Below are 24,319 nucleotides of genomic sequence, written 5' to 3'. Positions count from 1 at the left end.
GTTTTTGTTGTAATTCATACTTTAAGTTCTGTAAGGTAGTTTTGCATCCAATTATAAAATCTCGCCCATTTTCTTTCAGTTTCCTTCTTGTTTTTCATGTAGTTGTAAAGTTAGTTTGTCCATTGCTGCTGCATCTAAAAGTCTAAAAATTAGCTCTTCTTTTGTAGGTTCTCTTCTTTTTTCCAATATTTTGCATACACAATTCTAACTGTAGTTGCAACTTGTATAATCATATATACATCTTGTATATTAAAATTTTGCAGTGCAATGTTTAATAAAAACAATTCTGGTATGAATGGTACATTTGTGTCAAGAATGTTTTGTATTATCTAATGTATCCATATCCAATATTTTTTCACAACATCACAAGTCCACCACATATGGTAAAAAGAACCAGTTTTTAGTTTACATTTCCAACATACGTCTGACATATTTGGATACCATTTCGCTAAATTTTCAGGTGTCATGTGCCATCTATAAAACATTGTGTATATATTTTCTTTATATGACACAGCTTTAGTGAGCCTTATATTAACTTTCCATACCTTTTCCCATTGTTCTAGTTGTATGTTACGACCTATATTTTATGCCCATTTAACCATTGCTTCTTTTACCACCTCGTCTTGCATTTTCATATCTAATAATAACATATAAAATAGTTTTATATATTTCCCTTCAGCACACCAGACAATTTTATCTAATTCTACTGGTACATCATAAAATCCCATGGTTTTGTCTTTCACATATCTAGAAGCTAATTGGGCTCTTTCCTACCAATTCAAGTTGATAACTTTTTCCTTTAACTTTTCTGGCTGAATTAATTTGTTTTGGTTACCTAACAGGTCTTGATATCTCCACATCTGTTCTTTTCTAAATGTCATTGGGTTTATGAATGCTTCTAATGGAGAAACCCATTTTGGTATCTTATTGTAATACAGTTTCTGGGCTTGCTCCCATTCCTTTATTAATGCTGCCCTCAATATATGTTGTTTAAAGTACTTATGGTTACCACTTTTTTGGTACCAGATGAAGGCATGCAACCCAGTTTTAAATCATGTCCTTCTAGCTTTAACAGCCTCATATCTTCCAATGTAACCCATTCTTTAACTCATGTGAGAACTGCCGCTTTATAATATAACTGCCAATCCTCCTCTTTCCTTGGGGTCTTGTAGTAGTTTTAACTTAATTCTTGACTTTTTACCTTCCCAAATAAATTGTCTTATCAGCTTTTCTAGCTCTTTGAAATATTGTTTACTCTTTATAATTGGAATTGTCTGAATTGTTTGAATAGGAAAATCAATCTGGGTAAAATATTCATCTTAACTGTTGCTATCCTTCCCTTAAATGATAGTTGAAAATGCTTCCAGTTTTCTATATCCTTTTTTATTTCCGCCAAAAGTTTCATATAATTGTCTTTAAACAATGAACTACATCTCTTGGTTATTATTATTCCTAAATACTTGATTTTTTTTCTGTACCTCCAATCTTGAGGAATCTTGTATGGCTTGTTTTTGTTCATTTGTACAGTTTTAACATTTAATGTTAATTTTTTTAAAAAAATAATAATTTATCTTCAGGCCAGCATGCTGTCCACATTTTTTTATTACATGTAAAAATTGAACAATTGAAGTTTGAGGTTCTTATAATATGAATACCAGGTCATCAGCAAATGCCTGTAGTTTATACTCCTCTCCTTTGAGTCTGAGTCCCTTGATTTCACTGACTTCTCTGATCATATTGTTTAATGTTTCCAGTGCAAAAATAAATAAAAGTGGAGATAATGGACATCCTTGTCTTGTTCCTTTTCCAATTTTAATATTTTGCATAAGATCACCATTTACTATAATTCTTGCAGATTGTGTTGTGTATATTGTTCTCACCATGGTATAAAAATATTCTCCAAAGTTCCAGGCCAACCGTTGTTTCAACATAAAGGAACAATTAAGATTGTCAAAGGCTTTCCCCCGCATCCAGAAATAATAATGCCATTTGTTTTTCAGGGTGTGCTTCAAAAAATTCTAATACAATCAATATGGTTCTCACATCTGGTGCGGCAGCTGGTTCCCTTCCTCAACTGCAGTGACTTGGCCACAGTGATCCACGCAACGGTTACCTCGAGGCTAGACTACTGTAACGCTCTCTACATGGGGCTGCCTCTGTCGCAAATCCGGAAGCTGCAGCTGGTGTAGAATGCTGCGGCCAGGCTGCTGATGGGTCTTCCTAGTAGGGACCACAACCAGCCTGTTCTGAAAGCACTGCACTGGCTGCCGATAGCATACCGGATTCGCTTCAAAGTGCTGGTTCTTACCTTTAAAGCCCTATATGGCCGGGGTCCAGCATACCTAAGGGACTGCCCATATGTTCCCCCATGAGCACTACAGTCGGGGATGCAGCATCTCCTGGCGATGCCAGGCCCCAAGGAGGCCAGGCTGGCTGCTACCAGGGCCAGAGCCTTCTCGGTGGCAGCTCCTATCTGGTGGAACAAACTCCCGGAGGAGATCCGGGCTCGGCGGGACCTTGCACAGTTCTGCAGGGCCTGTAAGACGGAGCTCTTCTGCCAGGCGTTTGAGTAGGAGCCGCCACTACTGTACCATCATTATCTGGCCCTGGAAGAGAAAACGACAGCACCAAGCGGAACAGACAGCACTGAGTGGGTATAACAGTATTAATATGTCATCTTTATGGAAGATAGGAACATCCAGAGCACTTAATAATAATGTTGTAATATTGTAGAAATGATTTTAAATGGTTTTAATTGTGTTTTATGTGCTGGCTTATGCCTGATTGTGAGCTGCCCTGAGCCCGCGTTGTGGGGAGGGCGGGCTATAAATTGAATTTATAAATAAATAAACATTGTTTCTCATTTGTCTTTTTGGCAAAAATCGTGATTGATCCTGGTGTATTGTTTTAACCAAAGCTTTTTTTAGTTCCAATATATTTTTAATGGTATCTTTCAATGGTAGTGCAATTTGGTCCTCAAATATCTGGTAAAAGTCTGCAGATATCCCATCTGGGCCTGGAATTTTCTTCATTTTTTGATATTTGTTAGCTTCAGTTATTTCTGAAAGAGAAATTGGGTCAGTTACCTCTGCTCCATATGCTTATCTAATTCCCTTTTGAAGCCGTCCATGCTTGTAGCTGCCACCACTTCCTGTGGCAGTGAATTCCATTAGTTAATCACTCTTTGGGTGAAGAAGTACTTCCTTTTATCTTTTCTAACCCGACCGCTCAGCAATTTCATTGAGTGCCCACGAGTTGCCCACGTGTTCTTTTTTGTTATATTTTTGTAAAAAGTCTCTAATCTGATCTTGGTTGGAATTCCCTTCTTGATACAAATTACTATAAAACCCTTCAACAATACTCTTTATTTCATTGTGAATATTTTTTTCTCCACCTTTTTCATTTTTCAATAATTGTATATGTTTCTTATCTGCTTGTTTTCATAATTTATATGCCAACCATCTAGTAGGGTGTAAATGTTATTTTACATAAGTGACAACACCTCTCTTTTTCTTTTGTCTATCCGCAGATACAAAGAATTTCCCAAAGTTTTTTGCTATCCAAGTATTTTTTGTCTGAATATTTAATGTGAGTTTCTTGTAAGCAAACTACATCTAATTGCATCTTGTTGATTTGTTAGAATATTTGTTTTCTTTTTTGTGGAGCATTCAGGCCGTTAACATTTATGGAAATTATTTTTATCTTTTTCCTATTTATCTTTAGCTGCTTTTATATTTTTGCTTCCAGTTTTATTCTTCTCTTGCAGTCTTGTTACTATGACATATGGTATTATCTTGCCCTTTTTCTTTATTTTCTCTGTTTTGGATCCTGTTGCACCTTTATCCTGTTGATCTTCTTCTCCTTCACTCCTTCCTTCCTCTTATTCTTGCTCTTCTTCTTCCTTTTCTTTAGCTCCCAGGTCTTCTCAATGTTTTTTTAGGAAATCGTCCACTTTGAATATCAAGTTTATTCTGTATCTTTTGCCTTCAAAGATGAAAAAAATGACTTCAGGGAGCAGCCATCTATATCTGATGTAGGTCTTTTTGATGCTCTTGCCACCGCCACCAACCTCTCTTCCTTGCTCATGGATCAGATACCAGGACAGGCCAGTTCTGACTCCCATGTCATGTTTGACACCCCTGGTCTACAGCAACTCTCTTCTTTCCCTGCTGGCAACTAGGAGGAAGAGATGGAAGGAGGGGGTAGGGCCAGTGGTGATAGCCCTAACCTCATGGCACTCAACACCCTCGCTTCTTCCCCCCCCCAACTACTAGTGAAAAAGGAGGGAAAGGCAGCAATGTCACCAGTACTCATCGCACACCATTCCCAGTGCTCAAAGCTGACATTATCTGTTCTTATGCAGATTGTGCTTCCCTGGTTCAGGTGGTCTTGGAGAGGGTTTACCATTTTTTAAAAAAGGTTATTCTTCTGCAAAGCTGAAGAGTTACCTGGGTTTGTAGAAAAGTGTCTCCCCTCTGTTCCTGGCCCCCTTCTCTGGATCTATCAATCTACAATGGGTCCAGGTCCAGCATCATATATATGTTCCTATGGATGTTAAAGGTAAAATTATGTACTGTTAAATTTCTTACCTAATTCCTTTAATGTTTTTACTATTTTAGAATCATATCTCCAATTCTGGACATGGTTCCAAATGCAGACCAATAAATTCACATAATTGGGCTATGTACAGAGAAGGGAGATTTTTCCCACAAACCTGGGAAATCGCTTAGCCAGTTTTAAGGAAGGAGGATATGATGGAGAAACTAAAAGAAACATTCACAGCCAGGCAAGTGAGAAAACAAAGCAGGCAGGTAGGGGCAGCAGTAAGTAGAGCAGCAAAATGTGTGGAGGCACAATTCAATTTTAATAGTTTTCCTTCTAGAAACAGCCAAGTAGCTAAATTAGCTTTAGTAGAAGCATCAGCGGTTCAAGTCTTAAGCCAGATTTCTGTGGGCTCTGGCCACTGAGGCCATAGCTCTGGCTGAAGACTTTATGGAGTCCAGGCTGGCATCTGATATGAACCATACTACTCTCTGTTGCCTATGGAGATAAGCTGACAAGTGATTATTCACCCTCCACTTCTCCATAAATCCCTTAAAATACTGAAGGCTCTTCCCATCCCTAAAGCAGAGCAACTCTCTGACCCAAAAGACTATGATGATGAGTGGGACACTAAAGTTCTGACATTCATTCTGTCTGATGCTAAGGAACTAACAGTGGTGATCAGAAACTAAAGACATGCCAGTCACCCAGTAATTCCATAAGGGTATACACTTTCTCCCTTAAGGGCAATGGGTTTCTCTGATTCCCCTTGGTGGATTCCCCTGTGACAAGCCTGATTTCCCTCCTGGATCTGCACAAGGAGGACAAGAGATAGTTAATGAACGCCTTTGATAGCAGAAGTGATGCAGTGCTCCTTAGATACCACAAAGCAATGCCGTTATCTATAAAGGCTTCAGTGGCCATGTTCCTCATAGCAAGGACCTACAATGCTCACTAAAAACCATGCAGCACCAATTTTTCTTGAGTATCCTGGGACCGACACCTGTTAATTTCAAGTCAACACAAATGTGGGGGGGGGGGGGAAACCCTTTTTTTTTTTTATTTATACCAGATCCACACTTCCTTTTCTCGGCAAAAATCCCAGTGAGCCAGCTGTTACCGCCTGAGAGCATTTATGCATAGCATTTGCCCCTGTATAGATCTATGGTGCAGCCTCATTTGGAATGCAATGTGCAGTTCTAGCCACCATAGCTCAAAAAGGACATTGCAGAGTCGGAAAAAGTACAGAAGAAGGCAACCAAGACAATTAATTGGTTGGAGCACCTTTCCTATGAGAAAAGGCTGAAGAGCCTGGAACTGTTCCGTCCAGAAAAGAGCTGGCTAAGGGGGTTTATATACAGGACAGAGAACCTTTTCACCTTCTCTCAAAATACTATAACTTGGGGGCATGCAATTAAGCTGATGGACAGTACATTCAAGACAGACAAAAGGAAATACTTCTTTACCCAACAGGTGATTAAAATGTGGAATTTGCTGTAGGATGTAGTGATGTCCAAAGGTACACACTGCTTTAAAAGGGGATTAGACAAATTCATGCAGGTCTATCCATGGCTACTAGCCATGGTGACTGAAGGTAACCTCCTCATTCAGAGACAGTAAACCTCTGAATACCAGTGCTGGAAGGCAACATCAATGGAAGGGCTCGACCTCTATGCCCTGTTAGTCATAGAGTAACTGACTGGCCACTATATGAAAAATGCTGCATTAGGTGGACCACTGGCCTGAACCAAGAGGGCTCTTGTACAGTATTTTACAGAATTATTGTAAAGACTAGAAATAATGCCCGTTGCAGAAATAAATACAACGGGATCTAGAAAGAGGCTCTGGGAGAGTGCTCTGGCTTTGGGCAAACAGTGTCATTTTCCTGTGGCGACCTCAGCAGGGTTTAATGACAGAGTCCACTGTTTTCTCCAGAGGGACTGATCTCTGCTACCTGAAGAGCATTTGTATGTTTGAGTTATCTGTAGCCCTCACCTGGAGAGTGGTAACCATTGTTACCCATTCTCCTCTCCCCTATGAGGTATGTTATGCAACTGAAAATCCCAACTGCCTTGCGGGGGGGGGGGGAGTTTGAGGTGTGGAATGGACTGAAGTCCAATCAGCTTCCATATGCAAAAGACCAGGTTGTCGCAGCAGTTGTGGTGTGGGCGGGACCCGGGCTTTGCCTTCTGATTGGTGGCGATATATGCTGAGGAGCAGTGCCATCAGCCATACACTAAGGGAGTGCCTTTTAGAATTAGAACTTTGGCACCCACAATTCAATTATATATAAGGAGAGATTATTGAATGGATGTTAGGTAGGGTAATGCAGGCCTTCACAAGTCTTCTTTGGACCTAGGAGGCAGCCCAAAATTAAGAAGCCCAGACTCATCCATACCAAATATAATATTTCTGTGTCATATTAAGCAAGTTCAGTGTTGCCTCTAAGTTATAAATGGGGCTGCCAACTGGCCTGGAGAAAATATCCTTTCCCTTTAGTAGAGAATTCATGGGACACTGTTTATCAGGTGAGGTTATTTGCCTGCATGTCATAAAAAGCTTCAACAGTCCATTCCCACACAACCTTCTATTAAAAGGACAGGACATTCTTCTCCACATCAGTTGGCAACCTTAAAGTCAGCAGGCCAGGCCCTGGAATTGGTAAGAACATCAGTTGGTCATGAACAGTAAAAGGCTTTTACTGTACTTGGCCCAAGGCTCTGGAATACCTTTCTGAATAAGGTACAGAGTTGCTTCGTCCTTATCTTTTTTCACACTGGGTGCAAAATGTTTTGGGCATATCAGAATGTTTTCCTGAAGAGGCGCAGCACATCAAAAACTTGAAAGCTTTCATACAACTCATTAGTTCCCCTCCTCTACAGGAACTGTACTGGAGTGAACACGCATTCTTCCCCAGTTTCCCCCACCTCTATCTTCTCTTCCCTCTCTTTGTCATTTTCCTTATCTCAAATTTTAGACTGTATGCTCCTCAGAGCAGGGACTTGTCTTCTTGTGATCTGTAAAGCATCATGCACATGGACTGTTTCATCTAATTTAAAAATTATTCAGCTGAAGGTAAAACTGGGCCTAAACTAAACTAAAGGGCTCCTGTGGAATAGCCACCCCATCAACCACAGTCATCTGCCTGCTTTCAGCTTGCCATAGCAGGAGAGAAAAGTTCCCAACCAGGGGAAAGCCTGCAGTGACTGAACTCTGTTTGCAGCAGAGCTCATCCTCTAGCAACAAATTAGCTTTGTGCAGCAGTTTTTCAGGGGATTCCTTTTAAGTGCTGACTCCCCCTTTCCCTCCTCCTCCTTTTAAACTCTGTAATAGAGTTCACAGGCTGAGGTTCACTAGGCATCACCAGCAAACTTCAGGAATCGTCCAGGCCTGTGGTTGTGTTCTCTTGATATTGCAAATGGGGGAGGAGAAGCCTAAGGTAGAAAGAATTTAACATAAGGTCATCTAGTGAATTTATCATATAAGGGTAACAGCTGAACCAGGGAAGGCTGAGTCACTTTCTTCAGTTATGGGAAATTATTTCAATTATGGGAATTATGGGAAATAGTGGGAAACCGACAATAGCACCACCAAAATGCATACTTAACACCAAGGATCAAAAGGATGGAAACTTCTGAATATATGGATATGAGAGGCAATTGAATAAAGAACTCCAGCTATCGACTGCAGCACATAATCCAGCTCATAAAACAGGGGGGGGGGGAAGCCCTGCCTTCACTGATCCAGATTAACAACCTTTTCCGATACCCAGGATGAAGGAGAAAAGTATGTACTGTCTCTTCAGTAACACAGCATGATTCTGCACACTTTAAAAAAACACTGAAAATAAACCTAGATTGGTATCAGTTTTCACAGAAAATTTGGCAAGGAGTGGTAAACAGAACTATTTAGCATCACACATGAACAAAAAAAAAAATGGTTTGGGGCACTGCTTTACCCTTTCAAGCTACCCGCCCACAGAGAATATAGTCTAGAGCAGGGATGGCCAGACTGTGGCTCAGGAGCTCTTTCACACATATTTTGCAGCTCTGGGCAGGGTGGCTGGAGAATCTAAGGGAAGGCATGCCTCCCCAATCGGTCTTCCCTTCCCCAGCCAGTGTTCCCCCCCCCTCCCTGGGTAGGCTTGAGGTGGGAGGGAGCAGAGAAAGAAAGCAACTTTAACTTTAAATGCGTTCTCAAAGCCCCCCCCCCACCTACAAATATCATTGGATAAATAAATATCATTATCAATATCTGTTTTTAAGCCCATTTGTTTTTATTTTTGGCAGTCCCGATGTTAATAACAAGCAAATTTGCATATTTTTCTATTAAATGTATGTAATATTTGTTCATGTCTTGCGGCTCTCAAACATCTGATGTTTATTCTATGTGGCTCTTACGTTAAGCAAGTTTGGCCATTCCTGGTCTAGAGCAAGCAGCAAATGAAAGCACACTGGTAGACAGGTATTTCCTTGTCACAACTTCACAGGCCAGTCTTCTTCCCAGCCCACTACTGTTTAAGTTCAAGTGACCATCTAGAGACCAGATCAGTTAACAGCACAACATTCATGTTTAATCTGTGATTTCTCTTAGAAAGATTCCCAAAAGCATTTCTTAAGAAACACAGTTGGGGGGGGGGGCGCACAGCTACTGTGGAAGTGAAAGGAGAAAACTACAAACCACAACTTAGAAAGAAGACCATGCCTGGTACTCAGCCCTACCATGAGCAACCAATAAAATCACTCAGGAGGTGACTCTCTGACCTCTCTGTTCAGGTTAGGGGGGTCAATCAATAGTAATAGGTCTGCACATGAAGTGATGCCTTAATTATCAGCCAAGACCAGGGAGTTTGGTCAGAACTGATTAAGGCAGCAAGAAATGTAAACTATGGTTTGCCTATACAACCAGAACTGCAAATCCAGGTCTTGCCCCGCATCTAAGTATGCATTCTGCTAACCATGATGTGTGTTCGCCAGAAAAATGTGAACCCAAATTTTCCAATATCCTAAATAGCACATAATTTTATGAGCAAATAGCAATACATTCCTGAACTGAAGTAGGAAAAAGATTAATCAAGTGTTCCTCATGTTACATTCAAGCAAATGCAAATCTTTATGTGGAGATTATTTTTATTAGAATCATACTAGCATGTACTTCCAGTACACTGTTTGCATTTCAGGGGTAAAACATACACTGAAAACAGTTAATAATACTACTGCAATCCTATGCCAAGAGACTCCAGTCTAAATCCATTAATTTCAACTACCTTCAAATGGAGCTAATTCTTTTTTTATTTACTTCATTTATACACTGCCTTTTTTCCCAACAGGGACCCCAAAGCAGCTTACATTGTGGTAAGTTAGGCTGAGTGCATGCGACTAACCCAAAGTGACCCAGCAAGCTTCCACTGCAGATCAGGAATTCAAAGCTGGGTCTCCTAGATTCAAAACTCTAACCACTATACTCGCCTCACAGATCTGCCACGTAAGTTTTGGCACCACCCTAAGAACTATGCATGATAAGTCATGGACAGGACTGTTTCAACAGTAAATTAAAGCTTCACCATTACTCCCTGTGACACCGCCCGCTAGTTGGTGATCACACTATCTCTTAAACCATGTGAGAGAAGACACATAAATAAGAATTTTAAGCTTTGGTTTTGTTCTGGTTGCACAGATTCTTTAAATGAATTCATAACTGCCTCTATTTGGAATTCATAACTACATTTGTGCTTGTACTTCTCCCCCAACCAGCTGACAATTCCATAAAATAAACACTATTTCACAAAATTCCTAAGGATGATAACCTGAAAAACACTTATTACAATGTAGGTAACTACCAAGCTTGCCATATTGTATTGGCAAAGACATTCATTCATTGCTATTAAAGCTTATGAAGCCGATAACTTTCCATGAAACAATTTTCCTCTCTATATCTGACTGATAGCAAAAATAAGCGGAATATCTAGAAAGTTTCCATTTGTCTCCTCAAGGGACTCAAAATTACAAAATCATTATTAATGCTTCATTGTTAAAGATGAAAAAATTTAAATTTCTCTAATTGCATTAGTTTTCAGTAGTCAGAAGTAAACCTGGTCAAGAAGACAAAAATTCAGCTTCTCTATGCACACTGGTTTGCTTAAATTGTAACCTACCCCAAGCTTATTTAGGAAAAGGTATTTGATGTGTGTATTTGAAAGTTGTTTTAAAAGTTGTTTTAATGTTAAGTTTATTTACATATCTTTCCAAATACAAAAGTTTATTTACATATCTTTCCAAATACAAAGGAATATTAACCTTAAATGTTCAAAATATAGATTAAATGACAGAGATACCAACAGACCCTTTCCTCATATGTACACTTAAAGCAGTTTCCCAAGAGCATTAGAAATGTGGAAATTTGTCACTTCCATCTAAAGGAGCCAATGACACTCTAGAAAGGACCTATGGTGCAAACTTTTCCTGCTACAGCTCCTTAAAACACAGTCAAAACCTGCATGAACTCCCATTACACAAACTGGCTACATGACGTTTTACATTTTAGTTTTACATTTAGTGATAACCTCTGTTTTTAAAAGGGTATCTAAATAGTTTATATTCTCTTGGTTACAAGGCATATTTTCTTATTACTATTACAATGCTTCCAAATTCTTGAACAAGCTTTCTATAATACTAATCTTTAGTCACAAGAAAGACAATGTAATCCTGAATGTTTACTGACATTCATACATTTGAGGAAAAAGGAGAACAAGAAGTTGACATGATACAGAGCAAAAGTGAGGCAATTATTTCCGATTACATTTCAACTGGTAACTGAACCACCACAATGTACTGGTTACTCCACTAAAGAGTATGTCTCAAAGCACCCTTTTTCCCTAGCTGATAGAAGCAGTACAACTATTAAACACTGAAGCTAACAAGACATGTTGTATGTTTTAAAAAATTTAAACATTTTAATTCGTTTTAAAATGATCATTAACAACAATGAACATCAAAAGCATTAAACAAGCAACAACAAGAGATAAGGATCAAGTAGCCTCAAAAGTCTATTACGTAACAGTAAAAACTATTTTAACATTTTTGAACATTTATCAACCAATCATGAAGAGTATGAAGTGCCGGTAATTATGCTACCTCTGTCACAAATGCGAGTGTGAGGACTAGATTAGAATTGGATCTTAGATGCAGAAGACTTTTGTATGTATCTCAGAGTAAACAACAGAAAGCTAGAAGAAAAGCCAAGAAGAGTAAGTAGTATTTGTAGGAAGAAGTTCAGCTTCTGTCATGTACTGCAGCCATGGAAACCACATGCGCACAAACCTAGAGTAGGTCATGGCGTTGCCAGATCGTCACCTTTGAAGTGAGTCAAAGATTTTGCACATAATAAACTGAACCCATACTTTATGTCTCCACATGGTCAGCGTCAGAGGAGAGGCAGACTTCCAGGTGGTAGCTATGGCCAGACAGGCTGCTGCCAGCAAAATCAAGGTAAGTTTGTTATAACTATATTGTGAATCAGGTGCTTCTTGAATTTGAAGTAGAATAACTTCCGGTTTAAGAGGTATTATTTGAGAGGTGATCTTGTTTATTTCTGCTATGACAGACAACATCAAGCTCACAGAAAGCTTCTAACAGATTGAGACAATTATTTTTCAAACATAAAAATATCTATTTCTAAAAGTTTACAGTATGCTGTTAATTATGGTATCCTGTTTGCCACATACCCAGTTTGTCTATTTAAAGATGAGTTTTAAGTTTCTGGCTAGACAATCTAAAAGGGGAACTTGCTTGCAAAAGTCTGCTAATGGAAGTTTCATATACTAAAGATAAAAACTCTTCAAAATCTTATGATTTCACATAATTAAAACAAACTCATTCTTCTAACAGATCTCTTGAAACAATTACAGCAACTGCAATCTTCACTAGCAAAATGTAAACCTTTTGCAAGACATGTACCACTTTCCTATCTAGATCTTAATCGTGGTATCAGAATTCACACTGTCCAAAGAATGACATAGCAGCTCCCAAAAAGGGCATGAAAAAAACACAGTCACAGCAAGTAAACAGTGGGAACAGATGAAAATAAAATAAAAGGAGTGCAGGCCTGACATTTCCAATTAAATCTACATGATCTAAGCATAAGGATTCTTGTGGCACCCTTAAGACTAACAAACTTAAGTTTAAACAACTTGACCAGGATCACTTCATTACATGCAACAATTATGCTTATGATATAATAAATTTGTCAGCCTAAGGTGGAACAGGATTAATTGTGCTTTTGCCGCAACACACGTGCCCACAGTAATATGGATTATCCAAAAAAAAATTAGAATTAGAAGAGTTTGCAATCTCCTGAACAGGATCTGATTGGCATACTTATTTTGACTTACATTTAGTAAAGACTAAGTACCATTCTATGTTAATTTTATGTCTCTGTAGCAACTAATACTTGAACTGAACTATTTGACTAGGAAAGAGATAAATCAAGTATAGTGTACGTACTACATTGAAACAAATTAAAATTTTATGGGGAAATTATTGTATTGGAATAACATTTGCAAAAAATAGACAATATACCATGTAATTCCCTAATGTACGTTGACTTTCAGGAGGGAAAACACTAAAGGCTCATAAAACTTCTAATGCTAATTTTACCATATCCAAACACCAGTGCATGAAACGCTATGGAGCTGGTTGTCCACTCATCTATTTCAACAGAAACAGTTCTCTTTCACAGAGGTCACTGTGCCCCTCTCTTTCACTATCATTCTTCAGAGAATCACTTCCAAATTCCACATTAAGCTGGCAATTATAACAGCACTTCTAACAAAAAAGGGAAGACACAAATAACAATTTTAGCCTAGTGAACATATATCAGTGCAAGATTTCCTAATGAAATATTACAGTTTAGCTGGTCTGTACCTTATCTCCCATCTCTCATCATCCTGTACAAAGTAAACTTTTATCTTTTGGAATCTTACCATCTCCTATTAAATCAGAACAGGCTACAAAGCATTATTCTACACTTGCATGCTTCAAAGAGACTACCAATGATTTCTATTTGAATGTTAGATTTGTGCTGAAAAACTAATAAACTTTTAACAAACAGAATACCATTCCAAACAAGTATGACAAAGTTACCAGTTTTTCACTAACACTTCCATACAAAAAAGAAGTACACCTGGATAATCACTTTTCCAGAAACAACAGTATGACACCCCCGTCCACTTCCCTCCTTCAGAGGCAAGATTTCCCTCCATTCTTCTTCCCCTTTTGTGACTGAGCTGCCCTAGTTGTCTGTTTTCTTCTTTCCTGAAGAATTCTGGCTGTCCCATCCTGTCATAGTATAATATTTTTGCTGTTTGCTCAGCCCAGGAACCTAAGGGAAGAAATGGGAGCCCCCTTTAACTTGAAAATTTTTATATTCCAAATTAACAAAATATTTTATCCAACATAAAGGGAAAAGGTCAGGGAAAATTAGGGGTAAAATTTCTGAGGTAACTCAATAAAGATAACTCTGAGGCAAAATGAGTATATGCATGGACTTCAGTTTTTATGTTTCAGGCTAATGAGAGTTTCTTAAGCTGAGTTACTTAAAATCTTTATGTTGAGAGGCTTTTGTTCCAATGTTTTCCAAACACTCCAGCACACTCTGAGTATTCTCTGACTCTTTCCGTTTCTAGTAGGCTGGTACACTCTTTTCCAGTATCTAAACCCCTTCTCTTGAAACCCTCATTTGAGTTTTTAACGGACTCTTAAGATCGCTAAAAGGGGCCGCGGTGGCTCAGAGGTTAAGATGCTGAGCTGAAGACCAGAAGGTCTGTAGTTCGGCAGTTCGAGACCCTAGTGCTGCGTGATGGAGTGAGCTCCTGTCTCTGGCCTAAGTTCCTGCCAACCTAGCAGTTCGAATGCAAGAAATTGCAAGTAGATAAATAGGCACCGCTTCGGTAGGAAGGTAACAGTGTTCCGTGCGCCTCGGCATTTAGTCATGCCGGCCACATGATGACAGAAACAGCTTTGGACAGCGCTGGCTCTTCAGCTTGGAAATGGATATGAACACCGCCCCCTAGAGAAAGATTTGACTAGTTTTCGAGCAAGGGAAACCTTTACCTTTTACTAAGATCACTAAAGAAAGTTTCTAACCACACCAGACTAGGTATCTCTGTACTCTTCAGAGCTATCACCCTGTTCAGCCTGGGCAGGGAAATTCCTTCTCTCTCTTTCCCTTTTCTTGGCCTGAATGGGAGTCTCCCTCTAACTACCCACTCATGCTTGCCAACTTTTCCCAGTTCTCCTGTCTGTGTTAAACTGCTCTCAGTCAGGGCTGAATTCTGAAAGAAATCTCTTCCTCAGCATTCAGCTCTGAAGTCTCTCTCTGTTCAGCTGATACTAACCAATCAGATCTCTTGAAACAGCCTGTCACTCAAGGCTCTGTTTCTGTAAAGAATTAACCCTTTGCAGTCCTTCAGCTGTTTGTACAGAAATTCTAAGCTTCTTAAAAGTGCAGCACGTCACACTTCCCCAGATGAATAGCTAACTAGAAGGCATTAACTAGAACCACCTACAAGTATTCATACAAGCAGATACAAGAAAACTGAATATTTGCATGCTCATTTTGTTTGGTGCACATACTTCATTTTTACCTGCCTGCTATCTTTAACAATTATATTCCTGTGCCACAGTGGGAATGCTCACTCTGTGCTGAACTTCAGGTTTTAAAACATCAACCCTCTCTCACACACCCACTATTTAGTGGAATTCTTAAAATTTAAGAACTCCATTTCCTGGCAATATTCAGAGCGGCTATACTACTGTGACATCTATCGCATTATATGAATACTCTTGATATTCACAAATAAAATGAGTCAATCTTCTTTTTCCCAATTGTTCTAACAACACACTTTAAGAGACTACTAGAAAGGTGGCAGCTGAGAAATGCTTCTATTCTATCCACATTTTCCACTGACTGTCATTTCAGGAATGTATCTAGTAATACATGACAACTTGGAATGTCTCCACCCACCAGATAGCATCAGTACATGCACTGCTTACTAGGAGCCTTATAGCCTTGCAGCTCTACGTGAGTTTGCCTTTTTATGGTTAAGCCAGATCAACAAAACAAAGATAAACATAACTATGCTAATAAGGATTTCTGGAATTTAACATGCAGTGATGTGACATATTATGTAAACAATGCAAAGGAAGCTGTGAACCTTCAAATGAGTACTCATGTGCTTCCAATTTTACATTTTGTAAAGCATGTGCATGCTCAGTCCATGAATTAACAGTGTACAACTACCCAGCTAGTAAACTAAGTGGTTTCAGCAGTCAATATTAATAAAACAAGTTAGTATACATTCGTAACATTGGGTGGGCTTGAATTTTCAATATCAGAGGTACCTTTTCAATCATAAGGCAGAATTAGCTGCATAATACCAAGTCTTTAAGAAAGCATTTCAGCTTCTACAGTAAAACTAAGTGAACATTCTGCCTTTACCTTAAACAAAGGGGAAGACGAGGACTAAGAATTAAGTTTTGGCAAATCACATGTTTTGAAAAATATTGGGGCCATTGTCACATATTTCAATACACAGGGCCAGAAGGAAAGCATCTTTTTAAAAGATGCCCAACAGAAAAGATATAACTACATATGCAGTTAACCAAATCTATTCAAACCAAAACAGAATGCATTGTTGAATTTAATAATAAAAAGATCTGCTGCATGTCAAGTGCCATGCTTTCAAAAGCACATACAATTATAAAAAATATTATAGCCATAAGCACTGCAATATTCCAAAAATACTCAATACTCATCATACTCTGACAAAGATTTCCTTGAACCTCTTCTCCACTCCTATGTTTCTAACTTCACTACAGATATTACAACCATCCACTGACCCCTAAGTGATCATCCACTTTCAATTTATGGCCCTCTTTCATCTACTCACTTTCATATTTTAGCCTTCACATTTTCAACTAGTCAGGGAAGCCACTTAACTACAGACATCTTACCTGCCCTGTGCTTTTGCTACCCTCCAAGACCTCACTGTAGAGCTCACTGGCAGCATTCTATGCTTGGCATACAGAACAAAATCAGTTAAGACACCCAGGACTCCGTATTTTTTCTTTAATTCAAAAGGTCAAGGATGCTTTGGCTACCACTTTCCCTATTTGCATCCTACAGTAAACAGTGAACATAAAGCTTTTTTATTAGCTCCGTCCTCTGAGCATTACAAAAATACACACCAGGAATTTACCCCACACACAATTTAAGACAACAGGAAGGGAAAGTAACATTTGAAGAAGTTAAAAGTTCTGAGAATTAACTTGGTAGCTTGAAAGAACCTTCATTAAAACAAAGGGAACTTAAGTTTTTGGGATACATAACACAAAAAAATCAAAGATATAGCCATGGAATGAACTTGTAATGACATGAAGAATGGTAAATTATACAAGGTCAGTCAGGTGTTCAAGATCTTAACTGAGCAAGCTCCATGGATTCATATTTGTCTGTACTTTATCAGAATTAGGCATTACAGGCCTTTTGAACTATGACTAAGAAAATTTATTTTACATACATACATTCTGGGACTGAACATGCCTCTATAGAAGACTTTAATACCACTTATTTTTGGACTAAGATAAATAGCGAATAATCACAGGCAATTTTGTTCAGAATTATCTATAAAACATAAACATCCAGCACTCAGCCAACCCTGCTTGATTCTCTATCTTTCTCTACATTCTTACTGAATTTTGTTTAAACTTAAAACTTCCATGTAGTTTCTAACCAACACATAAAAGATTTCATTTTCTTGGACCAACACAGCCTTCACAAGATATTTTGGACCACACTAACAGGCACTCAAATCTGACATACTGATCTCCCACATTGGTGTTGTCAGTATCAAGTGTGGAAGTGAAACTCAAGTTTCTTCTATAATTTATCCAAGCCACGGTGTATATAAATTAAACTAAAAGATTAACAAGCCCACATTTAACATTTGGTACCAAGAATTTTAATTATTATTCAAGAAGAATATTCTTCAAGGAATCCTGTGAGCATAAGTGACTAGCTACACTCTGTTACCTTTACATGCCAATGCATATCTGCAATTCTGCACCATTGATCAAGACCAAATGACCCAACACCAAAACCTTTTAGCTTTACTAGACAATGAACTGTTGATTATCAAATAAAAGGGTATCCCATTCTCTCTGCTACAGAATCCTCTAGCCCTCTTACGGTCTCATAGAAATTGCTTAATATTAAAAAAAAACAACATCAGTCAACAAGCGGGCTGGGCAAGAAGTGGAATGGGAAGGTGAAGAGCAGGCAAAAACAGTGGCGCAGAAGGGAAATGGGTGGGTAGTTGCTTCTTTGGGGCTCTTCCTTCTTGAATATCAAGAAGGCAGTCTTGGCCCATCTATGGCAGGAATCCTTCGGGCCACCCTTAAAAACCTAAATGGCAGAAAGGAAGCAGGGAAGCAGAAAAGTGCCGAAAGAGAGAGAGAAGCAAGAGCTCTATCTTTTCTTTATACCAAGTCTGAGAGAAGAAAGCTGGAATACCAGCTGGCTTGCAGAGGTGAGGTGTTTCTTTGGGCAATGGAGACGCGTTGGTTGCACTTGCACAAATGCTCCTCAGTTTGGAAGATTTAAAAAAAACCATCCATTTTTTTTAAAGCTTTCAATTTTTCTGCAAGCCTCTAGGGGCTCCAATTTTGTTGAAAAATATTACTTTTGTGAAAATGGCACTGATTCGCAGATTTAAATATCCACAGTAGGGCACATTTGACTATTAGAATATATAATAGTGTCTGGCTAGAACTCATTTTAGTTGAGGATGACACACTCTGTCAGTAGTAGTAATTTCACAAAATTTTCAATCTAGCCATAATTAACCATTTCTAAATTCCATTTATTTCATTAGGAAAGATTCAAGTTCATCCCCCCTATTGAAATAAACAGAAATTGTACATGTTTTAACTTCTGTTGGATTGTGCCTGGAGTTTTAATTTAAAAGCTTCCAGTTGCTTTTCCAAATTCTAACACAGGTCTTCTACAGAGTCTACTGACCTATAATGCGTTATAATTTGGAATCTAACAATTAAAATCTAACAATTATTTTAATCCATTTTTAGAATAGGTAGTCCTAAGAAAGAATGAGTACAAATGCAAATTTACAGGATTCTGTCAAGACACACATTATCACCTCATAGTTTTTTCAGTGCATGTTGCTTGCAGTGTTAGTAGGTGGCAAAACTAAAATTTTGGACACAAATTTACTGCTTATATGCAGATTTATTTAACATTAAGTCCCAATGTGAGTTACTGTCAGGGTATGATCAGACAAGGTAATTACTTCCCTGTACAACCAGATGAGCTTCTAGAAGCCAGCAATTCTATTACCAGTTTGAAACCATTGCTAGAGGTGCTTTTCACCACCTGCACTTGCTATCACCCCTTCTGAGAGAAGGCTGCCCTTGCCACACAAATGCATGTTTCAGTAACTCCCAAGACTGACAAATGCAATGCACTTTATGTAGCACTTTTCTTAAGATACTTGGAAGCTTTAACTAACGCAAAATGTGATTGCTTGCCTTTCCCACAGGTGTGGGAAGCATACCTTTAACCCAACACTTTGCATGGGTTGTCAAGTGTACTTCCAAACCTAGTTCAAGGGATCCAGAATGCACCAGCCCATCTATTAACAGGCTTCAATCACACTACCCATATGACCATAGTATTACAGAAGCTGCATGGGCTACTTGTTTGCTGCCAGATCCAATTCACAGTGCTCATTTTGACCTTTAACACCCATTATAGTCTGGGTTCATCCTACTTCAAGGATCACTGTATGAATGCAGGAAAACCTTAGCATCCCCACAACAAGGTACACTCTTTTCTTCTCACTAAAGAAGGTAAGTGCAGGAATTGTAGTTCTGTCATATGGAATGGCTGCAAATTGACCTAATTATCCAGCTGATGTGGCAGTGTAAAGCAGTACTATTTAGATAGCTTTTTCCTGACTTGGTTTTAGTAGTGTTTAGTTTTATTAATGTTTTGCTATGTCAGGTTTCTGGTAGTTTAATTTGTTTCTTTTACTGTAAACCCCTTTAAGCAACAAGAACAAGCAGTACAGAAATACAGTAAATAAACAACAGGTACTCTCTGAATGGCTGACTCACTGATAGGTCCTCTGGTTAAAAGTTCTTTTCCAATCTCCAGAAGATTTTAAGGAGAAATTAGTAAACCCATTTTCCCACATATGACTTCTGACAAGTCTTCTTTCTTGACGTTTTAATTGATGGTGCTGATATCATTTTTATGTTGTGGCGCCTTTTGGGTTCTACAGTTCTAACAATGATGATGCTTATTTTTTCTGCCCAAGAAAAAAAATAAGCTGCGTAGTTCTTTATCACAACAACTTTGTCCCAGTTCTCCCATAGGAAGATGGGCCATGGCTAAATGATAAGAGCATCTGCTTGGCATGCAGAAAGACCCAGGTTCAATCCCCGTCATCTCCAGTTAAAGGGGTCACATAGTAGGTGATAAAGGAGACCTCCATCAGAGACCCTGAAGAGCTGCTGCCAGTCTGGGTAGACAATATAGACTTTGATGGAACAAAGATCTGATTCAATATCAGGCAGTTTTATGTGTCATATGTCCATGGAAAGACTAGTAAATAAATGAAAAATGGCTAATAGCTGAACAATTTCTTTTTGCCTCAGAAGATAGCAAAATATTAAGAAATACCCTCCTCCAATAATAGATCAAGGTGGGCAGCCATGATGGAAACAACAGAAATGGCATCTTTAAGACCAACAGTGTTTTATTCAAGGTGTGAGCTTTCATGTGCACCCACGCTTCATCAGGCGATTCCATTTAATCTGATGAAGTGTACTTGCACACAAAAGCTCACACCTTGAATAAAACTTTGTTGGTCTTAAAGGTGCCATTGCACTCTAACTTTCCTCTGCTAATAATGTTTTGAATAACCTATAGGAACACACTACTGGAGCCCTTTTATTATTCTTTTGACCTTCTGTACACACCTTCAAAATTACAAGCATCACTTTCAGCACAGAAAAGGTACTTAAGTTAAAGATACCATCCATGAGAGTTAAATCATTCTACACTAAGTCAGTGTTACTTGTCTGTACTGAAAACACTAACACTGCCATCCTCAGCAGAGTTATAGCTTTCTAAATCAACTGAAGTTAGTAGGGTGGATCTCCAATTAGGATTGTAAACCATGCACTTACATTTTAAAGTATTATATTTGAAGCTATGGCCTTGCTGACCCAGAAAAAGAAAGATACTGACAACGCAATCATTTTCACTACACCAGTTTCTATTAATAATGGTGTAGTGAGTCTTAACAGCAGTACACACACCAACAGAAACTGGTACATCCTTTGCCCAGCAATGGCTACAACCAAGTTCCAGTTTCTATTCTGTCAAAGGTCTGAATAAATTAATTCAATAATACAGATAAAACTGCAGAATTAAGTGCAGGAGTCAGATGTTTCCAACAGTAGAATCCTACATAGCAAAAGAAGCTAAAGTGACAAGACCTCAGATATGAACTTGTCCTGCTAGACACCACCTCAGGAAATGCATCCTAAATACAAAGTAGCAAATCCCACCTATAAAGCTTCTTATTCCAACAATTCCACAACGTAACTATTTCAGAGAAAATATTATTAAGGCTGTGATCTTATCTATAACTGGAAAGGGCCACTGAAGTTAACAGGTTGTGCTCCCAAACACACACATTTAGAATCCAAGCTTCCAACATCCCCAATATGTTTAGTGGTATCACTGCCAAAGGCACTAAGAAATGGGCAGATCTTATGCACAAACTCCCATCCAGTGCAAGTGTGGTTTGGTGGTCTCAGACTAGGATCTGGGTGATGTTGGTTTGAACTCCCACTCGGTCGGTCATGGAGGCTCACTGGATCCCCATGAGCCAGTCACCACTCTCAGCCTTACCTACCCCACAGGCTTGTCATGAGGATAAAATGGAGGAGAGAGAATTTTGTAATCTTCTTCGGGTCACTATTGAGAAACAAGTCAGGGTATAAATGAAGTAAACAAATCCCCAAGTCTGAGAGCTGTCAGCATAAGCTTGAGAGCATTGACAAAGCTAATCATGTTCAATAAAGCTACCATAAGCAACCTCCTCTCAAAGAAGTTGCTAGCAACTATCTTGCCCCTATTACCTTCTTACTGTCATAGCAGAGCAGCAGAATCTTTTTAATGTCATTACACAAAGATCTAACCATGGATCTTTCAAAGCTTACAAAATAGATTAGCATCTAACCCAATAACAGGTGGTTAGATACAATAAAATGATTTCTCCAGGATGATGGGAAACAGCTGGTCTTGGAGGCAAAACTTTTATAGAAATTAGTCTTATTTATTCAGAATATTTCTATGCTGACTCTTCAGAGTCCTGCTCAGGGGAACTTACAATTAAAACCAAATGTTGTCATCTAATTACCACATTCTTTATCCAACCCTTCCTCCAAGGAGCTTAGAAGGGCATACATGGTTCTCTTCATCTCCACTATTATCATCTCAGCCACCCATTGAGGTAAGTTAGGCAGAGAGAATGACTGGCCCAGAATCACGTTGTGAGTTTCATGGAAGAGATTTGAAGTCAGTGCTAAGCCAGTACTCTACCATTGAACCACATTAGCTCTTACATGCAAGTTCTATATATTCTTCAGTAGTTTCTTCTTAGTGTAACCTATTTATAAACTCATATGAATTTTCTGAAGAGATTACAACCCTTTTCACGGGAGGACTGATTTCATTTAGGCGACAGGGCTGATTATGCACCTTGCACAGCAATAAAAACAAGATATGCATAACACGTAAGTCCTCTTCAGTTAACAAGTTATCTTGAAGCAACACAGAAACAGGGAGGTTTCTCTCATACTTATTTCATAATCCATAATTTTAATACATACTAACTTGAAATGTGTTTGATGCAATTAATGAACCACTATACTTTCAACGAATAAGTATGCTGTATAAAGATGATTCCTATACAAATCCTTATTACTATGTCTTTATGGAAATACCAGGACAACTAACATTCAAAACAAATATCAAACTGTCAAAGTGATTATTCTTGGTTTTCTGATATTCAGTGAACTAATGTTATTATTGCTTTTGGCCTGTTAATAGAACACAAGTATTCAAGCAAACCCGCATTATGTCCAGATTGCCACAGTCTTTCCTTATTTGGATAATATTTTGAGATTCCAATCAGGCTCATATAAAACTTTAGTGCACTAAGCATCCATTTTGAGAAAGCTTCAACCAGTTTCCTTTCCATCTTAACCTTTTAAAAAAAGGTTTTATTTTTAATGTGCAAACATAAACCAGCATTATTGCACTAATGATTTTATAACTTTCCACTCTTAAGAAAAAGCACACACATACTGGATGTCAGTGCTGAAGGACTGGAGTTCATATTGCACAGCACAGACTAAACAGCAGGAAAAGCAGAAACTAACACCCAGCTTTTGAAAACAAGACCAAACCCTGGGGAGGGAGAGACAAGAGAAGAAACTATTTTCTTAGGAATAGGAAAGTCCTATTTACACTTCAACCGATTTAGGGTGAAAGGACACAGGAAACGGTAGCCATTCAGTAGTGGCAAACCCTAAACCTTCCAACTGTGGGAGCGAATATCCACATCTAAGTCACCCCCTCACGACGGGGAATATTCTTTCCCTTCGGACCACAACGGGGGGGGGGGGGGGACAAGCGATGCCCCCTCCCCTTTTCCAAGTCTCTCAGGGAAACAAACTCCCCCACAAGCCCCGGTCTGCCAAGCGCAGGGAGGGAAGGAAGCGGAGAGCCACAATGCCACCCGTCTCCCGGTACAGTAAGGCCCTCTCCTAAACCGCCCAACCAGGAACCCTCCTCCGCAAAACACAACACTCCTGGGCCAAAAAGAGGTGGGTGCAGCCAGCCCGGCTCCCCTAGAGAGAAGAGGAGAGGGAAGAAGTGAGCCAGGCCATCCCGCACCCCCATCCCCGGGTGACAGAGAGCTCTGGCTGGGCAGAGAGGAAAGACATTCCTGCCGTCCGCCAGGCCCCAACCTCGTCGAAGGCTCCGCCGCAGCTCAAGCCAAGCTAGGCCTGGCCTCGGGGCCCCGAGCGGGCAGACACGGACCTGGTGCAGCGCGGTGAGTCCGTCCACATTGGCGTAGTTGATGTCGGCGCCGTGCTCCAGCAGGCGCAACACCTCCTCGGTGTCCCCGCTCGAGCAGGCGGCCAGGAAGACGGCTCCGTCGTCGAACTTCACCTTCGTCTTCTTGCGCTTCACCACGGGCGGCTCCAGGTCGGTCTCGGAGCCGATCCAGCGCTTCAGCTGCTCGTTCCGCTTCTGCTTGGCGTCCGCCATCTTCATGCCCCGCTCGGCTCTCGTCCCCTTCCCTCACTCGCCCTGTGCGCTTCGTCGGCGGCGGCGGCGGCGGCGGCGATCCGCACCCAGGAGAAGAGGCAAGCACCGCCTGTATCCCACAGAACACCGCGGTGGACCGCTCGCCCGCTCGGCCCCTCCTCCTCCTCCTCCTCCTCTTCCCCCTCCCCACCACAGAACGCCCCAAAGCGCCGCCCGAGAATCCCCGCGCGCCTGGCCTATCTCGCTCTCTGGCTGGTTAGCACACGCTTGAGGGAAAGGAGGAGGGGGAAGGGAAAACACCCGGCTTCCTTGACGTGGTCTCGCGAGATCCCTGAAGAGACGAAGCGGCGGC

General features: G+C 39.8%; 1 protein-coding gene across 8 annotated transcripts in view; it reads right to left on the bottom strand.

The window, feature by feature from the left end:
• Positions 1–24,114, bottom strand: part of PPP1R12A (protein phosphatase 1 regulatory subunit 12A) — a 228,568-nt gene extending 204,454 nt beyond the window's left edge. For all 8 annotated transcript variants that reach the window (XM_015415213.1, XM_015415217.1, XM_015415211.1 and 5 more), the window contains exon 1: positions 23,737–24,114. In XM_015415213.1, coding sequence (XP_015270699.1) covers positions 23,737–23,973 — 237 coding nt within the window. In that variant the 5' untranslated portion in view covers positions 23,974–24,114. The remainder of the gene's footprint in view (positions 1–23,736) is intronic.
• Between the last annotated feature and the right edge of the window lie 205 nt (positions 24,115–24,319).

The sequence above is a fragment of the Gekko japonicus genome, unplaced genomic scaffold, assembly GCF_001447785.1.
Source record: "Gekko japonicus isolate JY-2015 unplaced genomic scaffold, Gekko_japonicus_V1.1 scaffold118, whole genome shotgun sequence".
Lineage (NCBI taxonomy): Eukaryota > Metazoa > Chordata > Lepidosauria > Squamata > Gekkonidae > Gekko > Gekko japonicus.
The sequence above is the reverse complement of the archived record's forward strand: the minus strand, read 5'-3'. Positions and strand labels throughout refer to the sequence as shown.